The sequence below is a fragment of the Macrobrachium rosenbergii genome, chromosome 22, assembly GCF_040412425.1.
Source record: "Macrobrachium rosenbergii isolate ZJJX-2024 chromosome 22, ASM4041242v1, whole genome shotgun sequence".
In the NCBI taxonomy this organism is placed as follows: domain Eukaryota; kingdom Metazoa; phylum Arthropoda; class Malacostraca; order Decapoda; family Palaemonidae; genus Macrobrachium; species Macrobrachium rosenbergii.
Window position 1 is genome coordinate 13,792,551 of NC_089762.1, and position 15,365 is coordinate 13,807,915.

Consider the following 15,365-nt stretch of genomic DNA (forward strand, 5'->3'; position numbering starts at 1 on the left):
ATGTCAGACTGTGGGTACAGGTTTTCGACTAGTTGCCTTGATGAAAATTTGGCGGTCGCAAAGTCCCAAAAGTTAAGAGCATTTCAGTGTTGATTGAACTGGAATTATACTTCACTGAATCGTTAAATATAGCGCAGAAACATCCGTAATAGAATGAGAGCAGGATGCATTTAACCTTGTGTTCCTTATGATTGTTGCAGTTGCGGAGTTGGTGGTGCTGGGATGAATGCCATTGAGACTGCATCGTTAAGTGGCTCCGAACCTGGGGAAGACTTCAAAGAGCAGTTGAGGCATCACGCGACTGCTTCTTTTCCCAGAGTCCCTTCGTATTCTAGAACAGGTAAGTGGAATAGCCGCATCTTTGAGAAAGTTCAAATCCTTTCATATCCCTGACAGATTCAATATTCATAACTTACTCAAAATCGCCACAATGTTTTCATGAGGTGGGATGGTATCATGCAACTCGAAGTTTTGATCACTTCAAAAATGTTTAGCAGGTCACTGAGTTCAGGAGTTGAATTTTATGTAAAGTTTGATTCCAAGAATTCCAGAAAAAAAATTCTTCCTCCATTGACATTTGAACTTTTCATTGTTTTATTTTATAAAAAAGGAATAGCCGTATTCTCAGAATTATGTAGCCAGGATTAGAGTAGGGAAACCTCACGCGATGTCCAGAAATGCTAAACAGTGTTAATGTAGAAGTAATTACATCAAGCCATCCCATTTCCTTTTCAGTAGCATGTAAGGTCACATTTTCATTTCGATTTTAATGCATGATCATTTTGTGCCAGGTGAAGTGATGCTGCGCCATTTCTGTCATTTGTTCTCCATCCGGATGACAAAAGTGTGCTTACATCTTCTATTGCATGTTGTTTTTTTATTATATTCGGATAATATATTTTACTTTTAGGTACTAAATATTATCAGAATGTATCAGCAATAAATATAAATGTACTTCTTTTAAAATTAGCTGGTCCTTTTCATGTGGAAGGTACATAAATTCATTTTTACCATATTTTGAGACCTTAACGGTTCGAACTGTATTTTCATTCGTTATGCATATATTCAAAATATTTTTGTAAATTGTGCGGATAATGAAAATAATATATTTTAGAAATCGAGAAGACTAATGCATGGATAGGATATTGAAAAGTCATATATCAATCCTTTAAATGTTGACACACACACACACACACACACACACACACACACACACACACACACACACACACACACACAGTATAGATGGGCACAAATACTTTGAAATGTATCAAATATTAAATACATTACTTGGTCAAAATTGTATTTAAGTACCAAATACATTACAGGTAAATGTAATGTATTTAAATACTTAAATACATTACTTTTAATTGTATCTAAATACAATTCAAATACTTTTGATATCTTTTTATAGGAATTCTATTAATCTTTATGGAAATACTTTGGATATATTTTTATAGGAATTCTATTAGTCTTTATGGAATTATATCATTTAATGTATACCAAAGCCCACTGGATACCGAACCTTTGCCATTTATTGATCCATATTGAAACCAAATCAAAACAACCACGCCTACCAGTGCACAAGGGAAATCGTTCATTGACGAACTGCTCCTGGGATTCTGAAACTCGAAATATAAAGTTCAATAAACAACGATGTCTCAAAGTGGCGCAAAAATCAGTGGGGTCGGCTTGCAGCGACAGACTAGTGTACGTGTATCGTTCATGTCTGACCTTCAACTTGTTAAGCGCGCTACTGAAGAAACTGGACAGCTGTGGACTAGAGTATCTAATTCTAGACATTGCTACTTCTAGTATTGGGGAACCTAAGATTAATTTTTCTGGTAATTATTTTTGTTTTTCTTTGGTGTTTTTGTTGCTAGCTGTACTATTTAATAGAAAAATAACGCAGACTTTCAAAAAGCTTCACATTCCTCGATAAGAGTTTTATCGATTTGAAATTAATATTATTGTGTTTGTATTATCCTTCAAAGTAGTGAAGAGATTACTTCCTAGAGTTAACAGTTTTTTTGTATTTTTTTCTTATCATTCTTCTTTTGCCTAAAAATCGTGGGAAAATCATATATAAAAAAATATAACAAATTCTTCTTAATTTTGTACATTAATGTCTCTCCATGCTTTGTGCGAATTTTCAGGAAAGTATTTTGAAAATATTATGTATAAAGCTTTCTGAAAGGCAAAAACTTTGGTTTTGAGATTTGTGCTTTCAAAGATTTTTATTTAGGTTTGAATTAATTAGAAGTTCATAAACGTATTCCACACTTAAAAGTAAAATAAGACAAGCTTTGATAAGATACTTTATATGGAAATATACAAGGGTATTCCCTTGCTGTAGGACTTTTTTTTTATTCTCTTTTTTGGGGGGAGGACTTCTGCCGAATTTCAGGTCACCAGCCAACTTGATTCTATTTAAAAAAAGTATTTAAGTATCTATAACTACTAAATACATGATTAAAGTATTTAAACACGTATCTAAATACTTGCATAAAAATGTATTTATAAGTACTGTATTTAAATACAATTGTATTTAAATACTGCCCACCTCTGTATATGTACGTATGTATGTATATATATATATATATATATATATATATATATATATATATATATATATATATATATATATATATATATATATTAACTTTATCACATACACAATTGTTCTGTGCATTAATACAATTACTAACAGGACCTCATTCAAACTGGATGGTGTCTAGCAGAGATATTTATTCAAAAAAGTTACAAGCTTTCTAGGACAAACAGTCCTCATAATCAATATCCGTAAAATGATCGGACACGTAGTACAGCTGTATTTATGTGTGTGTGCTGGCTTCTTTAATCCTTTAATTACCCTCCTCCTCCTGTGTAGCCCCGACCTCGTAGCCTTGGCCTTTCCCTACCCGCGACCTCTTCCAGCTGTGCATTTTCCATATGGTCTTCTGTATTTTTGCATTTCTTTTCTGTTGTGGAGTATACAATTTTTCTTGATATGCTGTCTTCAAAACCGTTTCCAGTATTCCCTGCTATTGCATTGTTAGCGCTTATTATGAAGGCATTCTCTACAATCAGTCTGGCCATTTTGTCAGTGTTCCTGAACAAAGAAAATTTGTATTTTCCCAGTCTATTTTGTGGTCTTTTTTCCAACAGTGTATGGCAACTGCCGATGTCTGATTGTAATGTATTATGTTTTGTATGTGCTGCTTACTTCGTTCTTTGCAGGATTTGCTGCTTTCGCCATAGTACTGACCTCCATAGTTTAGACACGCTGCCATATGTACACCCCACCCCCTCTTATCTCTCCCCTTCTACCGACTTTTTGTTTCTAACTGTTTTATTCCTAATGGTGCTTTTGTAACTGTCTATCAGTTTGAAATTATCTAGCTTCCTGTCGATGAGTGTAATGTGTTGTTGTCTAGGACTGTAATAGACTGGGAAAATGTGAATTTTTTGTACAGGAACACTAACAAAATGGTCAGATTGATTGTAGAGAATGCCTTCATAACATGCACTAACAATTCAGTGACAGGGAATACTGGAAACAGTTTTGAAGACAGCATATCAAGAAAAATCTTATACGCCACAATAGAAAAGAAATGCAAAAACACAAGAGATTGTATGGAAAATGCACAACTGGAAGAAGCCGCGGGTAGAGAAAGGCCAAGGTCACGAGGGCAGGGCCACACAGGAGGAGGAGGGTGATTAAAGGATTAAAGAAGCCAGCACACATATAAATACAGCTGAACTACATGTCCAGCCATTTTACGGATACTTGATATTGAGGACTGTTGGTCCAGAAAGCTTGTAACTTTTTTGAATAAATATCTGTGCCAGATACCATCCAGTTTGAATGTGTCAGCCCATAAAAATGCCAGAATGTAGAAAGTTAATGCTATATTTCAGAGACCAACTGTCTCTCTCTTCAGGCAGGTAATGAATGAGAAGAGTTACAGAAAAGCGGTATTTATACCAAGAGATCCAGAGGTCAGCCATAATGTCACTCCAGTTGACAATTTCTCTTTAGTTTTCTTAATCACTGGTTGGAGGAAGATTTTATCGATAATATCTGAGTCTCAGGCTTATGTTGTATAAATCTCGGGGGGAGTGATTTACCTGTAAAACCGATATAACATTGGTCACAGTTGGGGCAAGTGATTTCATATACTCCTGCGTCTTTAAGGACTGGCTTTTGTTGGATGTTAATCATGGATTTGGCCAAGGTATTTGGGTAGGTAAAAGCAAAAGGTTAGAGTTTCCAAGTGTGTGTCAACGTCTTAATCCTGCTAGGAATCTTCAAATGAAAACGCTGGATATGGTAGACAGAAGTAATGAAAAACCGGATAGAGTTAAAGTTGCTGTGGGAGATAGGGTTTTTGTGAAAATAAATGTCAGGAATCAGTTAATCTATAAGCTAGGTCCTAAATTTGAAGGTCCTTTTCGTGTTGTAGAAGTAAAGAAGGGGAATAGATTTGTTGTTCTAGATGAGAATACGTGTGTGTCTCGGTTGACACAAAAATTATATCTAAAATAAAAAAGACAGGTTAATGGGAATCTTTTGGTTAATTCCTGTGTTGTACTGTCGTTCGGATCATTTTTTTGTCTTTCCTTTCTATCTCTCTCTCTGTCTCTCTCTCAGTTTTTTTAATGGGTTTGAAATGAGCGTGACTTACAGTTTTTTTTTTTTTTAACTAGGAAGGACATGGGTCCTTAGAGTTATACAAAGCTTTAATTGTCCAAGTTCAGTTTTTTGCTCTTGTCTGTCGCAGTATTTAGTTGGAATTAAGTGCAGAATACCATAGGGTTTTATAGATACATGGTTTTTTTCTGTTTTTTTTTTTTTTCTTTCCATTTTCAAGATCTGGTAACTTTTAGATTCTTTCTTTTGTTTTTTTCATTATGCTGAAGTCTCGTATTCCCATGACTTTGGGAGCCGTGGCATGGGCTAATTTCGTAGTGAAGTTAGGCCCGGGTGTTATTATATAAGAATATTATGACGTGTAGTTGTCGTCTGATGCAATATCTTTGAGTGTAGAGTTTCAGGATAAAGTTCTGTTGCTTAGGATTTTTTTTTTTTTTTGGGGGGATGAGTTGGATATCGGACGGAGTCGGTCTGATCGGTTACTGGGTTGGCTAACCAAACTTAATACTACAGCAGTTAGGGTTCAGGATAGGATTAGAAAGACTAATATGACTTCAAATTTCGATTTTTCAGTTCTCTCCTAGGAGTAAGAGGGTTGTGCCATTGGTAATTGTAACCATTATGATCATAGGAGCGATTGCTAGTATGTCAGTTGCTATTTTGCTGAGAATTGAGCAGGTATCAGCAGTATTTGCTAACCAGGGTAAAACTTTGATGACTTTACGAGATAATTTTGAGAAATTATGGTAAGGTTTTGAGACTTTAAGGACTTCTTTAAATGGGTTATCGGTCACAAGTTGATAGGATGGGGGAGATTTAGATGTTACGGTACCTTTGTCTTCCTGTCATCCTACTTTGTTGAATATTGAGTAAATAGCAGGATATGTATCATTGGAAATTCAAACTCAGGTTAAGGCAGTGGTTGCCACTTCTAAGTGGAATTTTGGGAGATATTTTACCTCTCAGGTGTTTAGAATTGCCTTTAATGAATTCAGTATATCTGTATGGTTCTCAGGTAATTTTTACTGGGAAGAGTTTGTATGGGTAATATGTTAAAGTTAGTGTACCTGATAGGGGATTGGTTGTGGAAATTCCAGTTAGTAACTTGGAATTGTTTCATTGTTTTATCATACGACCATTCCATAGTTGTTTTAATGGTTCAGTAATAGTATGGCGTAGTGAGGAGACTAGGTACCTTTTGGGTTGACTGTTGACATGACCGACTTATGTCATACACCACTTCTTGGCAGCAGCGCCTTATGGAGTGACTTCTATGAGCCTCAGCTGATATAAGTTAGATATGGGGGCCGTCTACATTATGCCTGCAGGTTTCTACACATGCGTCTTCATGAGAAGATCCATGGTTTTTTGGAGAGATGTCGGGCAGGACATCTACAAGTCGTTGTCGTTGCTGGGAGACATCTGTTTGGTGCAAAGGATTCGTGGGCGCTGCATTCAACATGGGCTTATGCAGTCGCAAGCCATTCAGGATAGTTGGGTCGTCAAGAATTCAATATGTGAAGAGAAGCATGGGCTTGTACAGTCACAAGCCGTCCAGAATATTTAGATCATCAAGAATGCAAGATGTGAAGTGTTGCATTCTACAATGAACTGTTTGTTGGAAGAACAATCGTGCATAGGAGACAAGTAATTTTCGTATCAAGTGCATATGGTTTGCTGTGATTTTGGGAGCTGGCCCCTACTGAACTTTCGATCGGACATTTCTCGTACCTGGGCGGGGGCACCCAGGGTAAGGTGGTCCAAGCTCCTATTAAGTCTTTTGACGAACTATGTGCTGGCCTGTCAAAAGCATATCCCATGCAGGTGCATTTATGTGGACATTGGAGGTTTCCAGAGTTAGATACAGTGGGTATCTGACGCATTCATTTGTGCTTTCTGATCATGGCCTAAGTGCATGGAGACAGTGTGACAGATTGGTGGAAGCGTTGTGATATCTCAAACATTGAGCCGGTACTGTCATGTTTCCGGTGAGGGGTAAGTGTATATTATGAGAGGAAGATACAATAGCCAAGGACTTCGATTTGTGGCTGGGTATGATTTGCTCTTTGTGCAGTGTTATTGGACAGGAACAGCCACTGTGAGTTTGTTTAATTGCGGCCTTAGGAAGTGAGTAAGATAACTCATTAACACTTATATCTTTTCCAGACATCATGTGGAAATACCCAGTTTGTGTCGCAGTGAAACTCTTCTGTTTCTCCATTATGTATTTTTCTGTTTTAAATGTCTTTCCTTTATACACCATTCCAGGTTTTAATAAATGATATGTTTCTTTTAACAGGAATTCTGGGTTCGTCCTGTGAGGACGAATATTTTGGAAGTGGTGTTCTTTTACATACTATATAACATTTATTTTGGTCTAGACTAATTATGACCTGTTTATTTTGTTTGATGGCCAGGGTTTTAGTCACTAGTATTGGTTGGTCTAGAATCATTAATTTGATTGATTGTGAATATAAATTTCCTCTAGTTAAGATTTCCACTTTTTGGGGGTGTAAGCCACTCCATTTCATGACCGTAGCTTTTGCTGAAATAGTTTCGTTAAATCTACAAATAAAGGCTAGTTTTGTATCTCGGTGTTTAATTCCAGTAGGCCTTTGTTTGAGGATAGATTCAGTTAGAGGAGTCGATGAGAAAGAAGGAATTTGCTGACCCAGGGCTGGCCATCGCTACCAGAGAATCTTAGGGGTGTAAGATGATATGATACTGTTCTTAAAACAGATGCAGTAAGAGATTATGACCCTATCTGACCTGGGTATAGGGTCATAACATATATACATATATATATATATATATATATATATATATATATATATATATATATATATATATATATATATATATATATAATATATATATATATATATATATATATATATATATATATATATATATATATATATATATATATATATTCTAATATCAGTAAGGATTGATACTGAAAGCTGAAAGAATCATACAACATCGAAAGTGTTATCCAGTATAGTTACATATGACTGACTGGCACATTATTTGAAAATAAAAAGACCAAACTCTCGTGAATGGAAGATGCGCGCTATGTTACAAGGTGCGGAGAATAATACTAGCCCACTGGTTGTGCAGTGAACCAGCTGCGAGGGATGTGAGTGAACTGGAAGAGGCCACATGTGTAAAAACATTGGGTTTGTATTGAAAATCAGTTTAGTTTTAAAGACAATATTTGTTAAAAGAAGGAAGAAATAAAGATGCTAAAAGCACATTGATCCTGATAAATTTAGAAATAGAAAGTATAAGACCTATAAATGTGAGAGAGGGGACTTTGAAAGGAGTGAATGAAAATTCACCAAGAAAAGATACACTAAAAGAACCAACACTTGTCTGTAGGTGACATGGGAGTTTGTGTAAAACTTCATAGATGTAGGACAGGTGGGACATGGTATAACTAAAAAACACTTAATATAAAAGGACTCAGTGGTGTATGAAATGGCAATACGGATCACCAAGAAAAAAAGACACGTGAAAACGAGTAAAACGTTTTTGTTTCTAATCTAGAAGATGACTAGGAAGAGTGTTTCTTAAGAATGAAGAGGTGCATATAAATTATTTTATTAGATATTTTGTAGAGATTTTTAAGAGCATCATGCGTCATAAAATTCACAGACCTTGCTAACTTAGAAGAAAACGTGTGAAGAGGGAAGACTGTCAAATCAGTTGTGCATAACCCTAGTACATGTCCCAAACTATGAAGGATATAAAGCAGTTAGCCCCTGACATCACATGCAATTACAATCAATGCCAGAATATCGGGTGAGAGACGAATCTTCATGTTGTGTAAAGAAAACACTGTGTAGCTTTCCCTGTGGGGAGGAGTGAGAATTAGTACTTAAATCAGAGCAAAATAGCTTGAATACGTGTAAGATTAGAAAATATGTGAGACGGGAATGTTTCTATACTGCCTTTTGTACTCAGTTATTGAAGAGGCACAGGGGAATTGCTGGAAGCTCTTGTAGCAAAATATGAGCTCAAACTAAAGAATGTTATATGTGCAGATGACCTTGCCATATTAGGAAACTAATTGAAGAAGTCAAAGTATACAATACAAATTACGAAAATGCAATATTAATGGGGGAAGGGGTATTAATAAAATTATTGTGGGCAGATGAAAGTAGGTTGGGAGGAAAATAGAGCATCTGGTAACTATGGTGTGTAACAACAGAGTATGTGATTATATAAAATAATAAAGGGGAAATGGTATTTTCGGGAAGAGGGAGAAGGGTTTGATAAATTTATGGGCCAGATCAAGGGTTGCTTGAAGGAGCATGTGGAAAGAGCTCTAGGTCAGGAAGAGCGAAGTTCATAGATGCCAAGTAGTTTCCAGAGTGAAAAATACTGGTGTTGATGATAGAGTAAACTCTGGAGTTTGGTGTGAACCTTTGTAAACATTCCGATTTTTTCTTATTTTCTCATTATGATACCATATAACCTACTGTTCACTGGCAAGGTATTTTTACTGTAAATATACAGTTTTTAAACATTTTTTCTGGGCTTTTTTTATTTTACTTTTTGAAGATTATCTGTTTTCCATGTAGACATGCATGTTAGTATTTTATTAGTTGATATAACACTTTAGTGTTTTGTTCCCGTGTAAAAAATGCTGATTTTTAATTCTATTTCTCTATTGAAATATGAATCTCATTTGCAGGAGTGTTGTCTGCATCTTCATCAACAGCTTCAATGCCTATGTGCCGTATTTGTCACCATCCACAAGGTGATGGACTGGATACCCTTATTTCACCCTGCAGATGTGCAGGTACAATGCAGTTCATCCACCAGGGCTGCCTTAATGTAAGCATTATTTTCATTTACTGTAACCTGATTATGTGTAAGTTCATTCACATGATTCCGTCAATGACAGAAATTGAATGACTTTATGCTTTTATTGCAGTCATGCTTCTAGTCATATACAGCACCAGCTTTATATATATATATATATATATATATATATATATATATATATATATATATATATATATATATATATATATATATATATATATATATATATATATATATATATATATATATATATATATATATATACCTCCCATTCCTATCGGGGCTGAACTTGGACTTCAAGGACATCGAGAGTGTCACTGTTCATCTCAACGACTTCAAAAACTATAGATTAGACACTAAGATCTGTTGTTTTTGGTTACTTTTACATGTCACCACCTTCCCTGCCCTTATCACCCCCCTTCCTATCAGGGCTAAACTTGCTCTTAAAGGGCATTGGGAGTGTCACTGTACTTCCCAGCAGCCTCAAAAACTATAGATTAGTTACTAATATCTGTCATTTTCGGTTATTTTTACATTTTCCCACCTCTTCTTATGCTTTCCTATCCTTGAACTTGGACTTAAAGGGCATTGGGAGTGTCACTGTTCATCTCAGCAACCTCAAAAACTATGGATTGACATTAATATCTGTCATTGTTGATTATTTTTACATGTCACCCCTTCCCTTCCCCCTCTTCCTATCAGGGCTGAATTTTGATGTAAAGGGCATTAGGAGTGTCACTATTTATCTCTACAACCTCAAAAACTATGGATTAGACACTAATATCTGTCGTTTTCGGTTATTTTTACATGTCACCCCCTTCCCACCCCCACCCCCTTTTGTGCCAGTGATGTGTTACCCTCACAGTGTTCTTTCCAAGATAGTAAGTCATATGTATACCAAATTTGGTTGAAATTGCTCAGTGTATTTCATTGTTATGCTGGCACACACACACATCCATTTTATATATAGATACATATAATTCTTCATATACTATATATATATATATATATATATATATATATATATATATATATATATATATATATATATATACACACACATATGTATACACACAGTAAGTTCTCATTATACACAGGTAATATGCTCCATGATCCCCAATCACATCCCTGAAACCAGACATGATCTTGAACTCAGTATGTAACAGATTACTATATATGTACATCCCGATCATACAGACAACCTATTTATCCCCATATAAGCTAACTATACCTCTTATGGTAATCGTTATTGGTTATACAATACAAAGAATAATACAAAAGTCAAGGATGCAGTATTTCTTTTACAGTATAGTATTAATAAAAAAAAAAGATTTTGAACTAAGCAGGAATGAACAACTTATGGTTACTTATGTATCTTATTGTATAGTGAGCATCACTGAATGTACATCAGCTTTGACACTGGGAGCAGTGATGTACGGTTATCATTTTTAGCTTTTTCATCCTTTTATGCAGTGAAAATTAGGACAAAAGCACCTAGAAATGAGAAATGAAAGGGGGGAGAGGGAAAGTGTGTGTGTGTGTGAGTGGTACGGTATGTAGGAAAGTTTCTATGCACAGTATCAGAATCTCTCTCTCTCTCTCTCTCTCTCTCTCTCTCTCTCTCTCTCTCTCTCTCTCTCTCTCTCTCTCTCTCTCTCTCTCTCTCTCATATGATAGCCTAATATGCACAATAGTGGAATGGAAATGCTGTAGACAAAAAATATCTAGGGTACTCACCAGTCGCTTCCTCCTTTATGGAACGGTGCACCGGCCATGACAGTGTTGATGATGATGATGATGATGAAAATGATGATAATATCCATTGCCTTCGCTAATGAAATTAAGATAAATGATGGCCTAAGTATTGCATTCGAACAACTGATTGTCCGATGAAATGGCAAATGGTCATCAGGGTCATCCTCAGGGCTTAGGGGAGGCAGAGGAGACCTGAAGGGAGAGGATGGCATGATTTCGGGAGCTGATCAAGTTGAAGGCTGTGGATCATCACGAGTGGACACTTTTTCTTATCCTTTCCCGGGAAGAAAATCGCAATTGACATTTCTTTCGTATGTCTTTTGAGTCCATTGCACACCTGATACTCAGTTCCATGGAAGGACTGTAAACCTTGATGATATCTTTAGCTGTTTGAATTAGACTGAACACTTTGCTCATCTTCTCCAGTGTCTATTTCTGAGGTTCAGCTTCACATTTCAATTCACCTTTATCCTCCAACATAGATGACTTGATTAGATCTTCGAGCTTGATGACATCGTCATCAATCCTTTAGCACATTCCATCACCACCAACTTGTCTTGCCAAATCTATGATCCTCTGCACCTCACTGTTGATAGCTGGAAAGCCCTTGAATTCATTCACAGCCTCGCTCCATAGATTCTTTCAGCAAGCAATCGCCATTTCTGATTTCCGTTCATCCATTGCTCCCCAGATAAATGATATTGTACCTGCAGTGGGTGAATGCTTTCCAGTAGTCTGTGATGTTTACACTGAGGTCTGCATCAATAGCTGAACGGACCATGTCAAAGACCTGCCAAGTGTAGGCGGCCTTGACATGGTAAGTGATGCCTTGGTTGAATGGCTGGAGAAGTGCAGTTATGTTGGGAGGCAGAAACATAACCTGCACATCTGGGTGTTCAACAGTGGTGGATTGAGAATAGCCAGAAACATTATCTGTTATCCTTAGAACTTTGGAAGGCAAGCCTTACTTCTCTAAAGAGTTTTTTACTTTGAGGATGAAACATTCATGGACGGCTGCATAAGAAAGCATTGCAGTGATCCATGGCTTGGTAATGTGTCGCCAGTTAACAGGAAGAAACCTCTTGGTTTTGTTCTTCAGAGTGCAGGGATTTTTTGTTTGTTAATGCCAGACTTTATCATATGGTCAACTGCATTGCCACGTAGTGCCAGAGTCACCCTTTCCTTCCATGCTTTGAAGCCTGGCACCTGTTTTACACATGTAATTCCTGAAAACCAGCCTGAAATCATAGCTTCCTTTGATTTTTTTTTTTTTTTGAGCTCTGCAGGAAACATTTGGCAGCCTCTTCTTTGGCAGATGCAATTTCTTTGGTCATTTTAATGTTTTGAGCTTAAATAGATGCTTAAATAAATTTAACTGTCATTTACTGGATGTAGATGGCTTGGTTTCTTTTACAATTTCAGCCTTATTGCTGAATTGTTCATACAAGGATAAGGCCTTCTGCCATAAAATATTTCTATCACTAGGCACGTTCTTCTTTGTCATGTCCTTTGTTTACATGTGCAGTGCCTTTTCAGTTTTAACTAACGCTATCCCTCACTGTATACTTCACTTTTTCACTCATGGATGATGTAGCAAGTCTTTCAGAAATGCTTTTGCAATTCTTATAGATTGTGTGAATCAACGATCTGTTCTTTTTTAATTTCCTGCCAATCTCAGCATGACAGTTCTTCTATTTCAATCATATCAAGCACTTGACCATTTCCGACCCTCTTTGGCTTCTTCTCACCACCACGAGACAAACTCCTAGCACGCTCTGGAGCCATTTCACAGATTCGTAAAGGCTGCTTTTGAACAACGAAATGGAGCACGCACACTGCATGGGAGATACACCAAAGGAAAAGGCATGGACTTCATACGGAATGCAGTGGCCCATGGCTAGAGGTTGGACACAACAAAGGATAACGTGTGGGTACTAGCATTGCCCAATGCTTTGTTTTGATCATTTTTTTCACTTGTCGGTATGACACAATTTGAATTTCATTGAAAGGTTTTTTCCAGAATAATTTTTTTTTTTTTGGCAGTAACAGTACAGTGGTGGATCTGAGTATTGCTGACCCACATTAATGTGGCTGACTGTTTATATATTGTGTGTGCGCATGTAAATATATGTATATAAATATATATACTGTATATGTGTACTGTATATATATATGTATATATTTATATACGTATATTATATTTACATGCGCACACACGATATATCCCCTGTTCAATAATAGACAAATCTGATCTACAAAATGGACTGGGTTGTAAATAGAAAACATTAACTTCAACATGGGTTAAATGGTATTAATCCTTCAAGTTTCTAAAGACATCTGGTGACAACCAGCATTCTTTAATGAAAAATAAATTTGTAGTAAGTGATGAAAAAACAATATTGTTATAGCCAAAAGCAGTCTGATTACTGTTGCCATAAATGATTTTTGGGTCCCTTTGAAATCACAGTGTTAAATTGTGTATCATAATTTAATCATTACTAAGCTACTCAGACATTTACTAATAATCAATAGTGCATTTTACAACCAAAAGATCTTAGGTTCGTGAGCCATGAGAACCAACTTAATACAAGCTTCAAGAGGTAATTCTTGTTCATTATTTGAAATCCCAAACCAAACCTGGCCTGGCTCTTCATTACATTGTGAAAATTTTTAGAAGTTGGGAAGAGACTTTATAGTACATCAGAGAACATATGGAAATACGGTTTTGATAAATTCTTCACTGCAGGGAATTTTTTTGCATTCTTGTAATTCAGACCCTTACCAAGTTTTAAGGCTTTTAGATCACCAGATTTTTTTACATTGAGGCTGTCCAGCACTATTTTTCCATAAGGAAAAGTAAATTTAAAATTATGAAAGAATACAGTTCATTTTGAAATACTAGACATGATATAAAATTTTAAAAAACTGCAAAAAAATGGAAAACATTCTTTTAATCTTAATAAGAATATCAGTAAAAGTAATTACTTAAGCAAAACTACTGTGCAGATGCTCATAAGAATTTCTGTCCCTCTAAGCATCCAATTTAGGCAGACAGACTGTTGGGTGAAATTTTGTTGAAAAAAACTGTATTTAAAATGATAAGTTTACCATCACAAAGTCATAGAAATATGGAGCCAGGTGCCTTAATTTTTTATACATGTATCTCACTTCTTAACTCTGCTACTTCAGTAGCGACAAGTGTTCTTCATCTACCAATTTCTTTTAGCCATATTTTTTATAACATAGCCGCTGTTTGTCCTCAGAGGAGTTACACTCTCATGATCCCGCCAATGCTCCAATTACAAATAATTCTCTTATAGTTTGTCTTGGCCAGAATAGTGCTTGTTGGCACAGTAATAGAATATAAAGGACTCAGGACAGGAGGGCTCTATCTCTTGTTGTACACCGACTGCCTCGGCTCTATGTCCCACTCACACAGGTGTGACAACAGCGTATGTCAGCCATCTTCCCCATTACACTTTGGTCTGTCCAAGAGATCACTAGTCCCCAGGTTTTGCTCCAGAAATTTAAGTGGTGGCCTGCCTAGATGACTGGCTAATCGGGGGAGCCACCAGAGGAGAGTTCTGACGAAACCTGAGAGTGGTAGTTGACAGACTCCAGTCAAATGGTCTCTTAACAGGAACAAGTCCCACCTTACATCCAGCAGTCTTTTTCTAAGGCTGGGACTTTGTTGGGCTACTCTTTGCAGCCAGCTTTCTCTTCCCACCAGCACTCAAACCAGAATAAGGAAGGTCCTGAGAAGAATCCTTGCACAGCCCAGGTTTTCCAGATGACATTGGAACAAAGTCTGGGCCTGTTACAGTTTGGGTCCGTGGTAGATCTAATCCTGAGATTGTGACTGTAGGATCTGGAAGGGGTCTCTGGCAAACAGGCCGACCTAACTCCACTGTTTATATGAGTGATAATATGTATGGATGACTCCTTGACAGGTTGAGGAGGCCATTGGGACGGTTGTCTGTTAGGGGGAAGATGGTCACCTTTTCTGAGGGAGTGTCATATCAGCTTCCTGGGGCTATTGGCTATCTTTCCATCTCAGAAAATTGAAACCTCCAAAGGGGACCCACATTTTGTTGGTCCTAGACAATATGACTGAAATGTC

The 15,365-nt window shown here is 36.7% G+C and overlaps 1 protein-coding gene across 2 annotated transcripts in view; it reads left to right on the forward strand.

Annotated features, from left to right (window-relative positions):
* The window catches only part of LOC136850584 (E3 ubiquitin-protein ligase MARCHF11-like), a 250,404-nt gene that overhangs the window by 225,369 nt on the left and 9,670 nt on the right, over nucleotides 1–15,365 (forward strand). For both annotated transcript variants that reach the window (XM_067124226.1, XM_067124227.1), the window contains exons 3-4: nucleotides 201–340; nucleotides 9,357–9,499. In XM_067124226.1, the coding sequence (XP_066980327.1) occupies nucleotides 201–340; nucleotides 9,357–9,499 (283 nt within the window). The remainder of the gene's footprint in view (nucleotides 1–200; nucleotides 341–9,356; nucleotides 9,500–15,365) is intronic.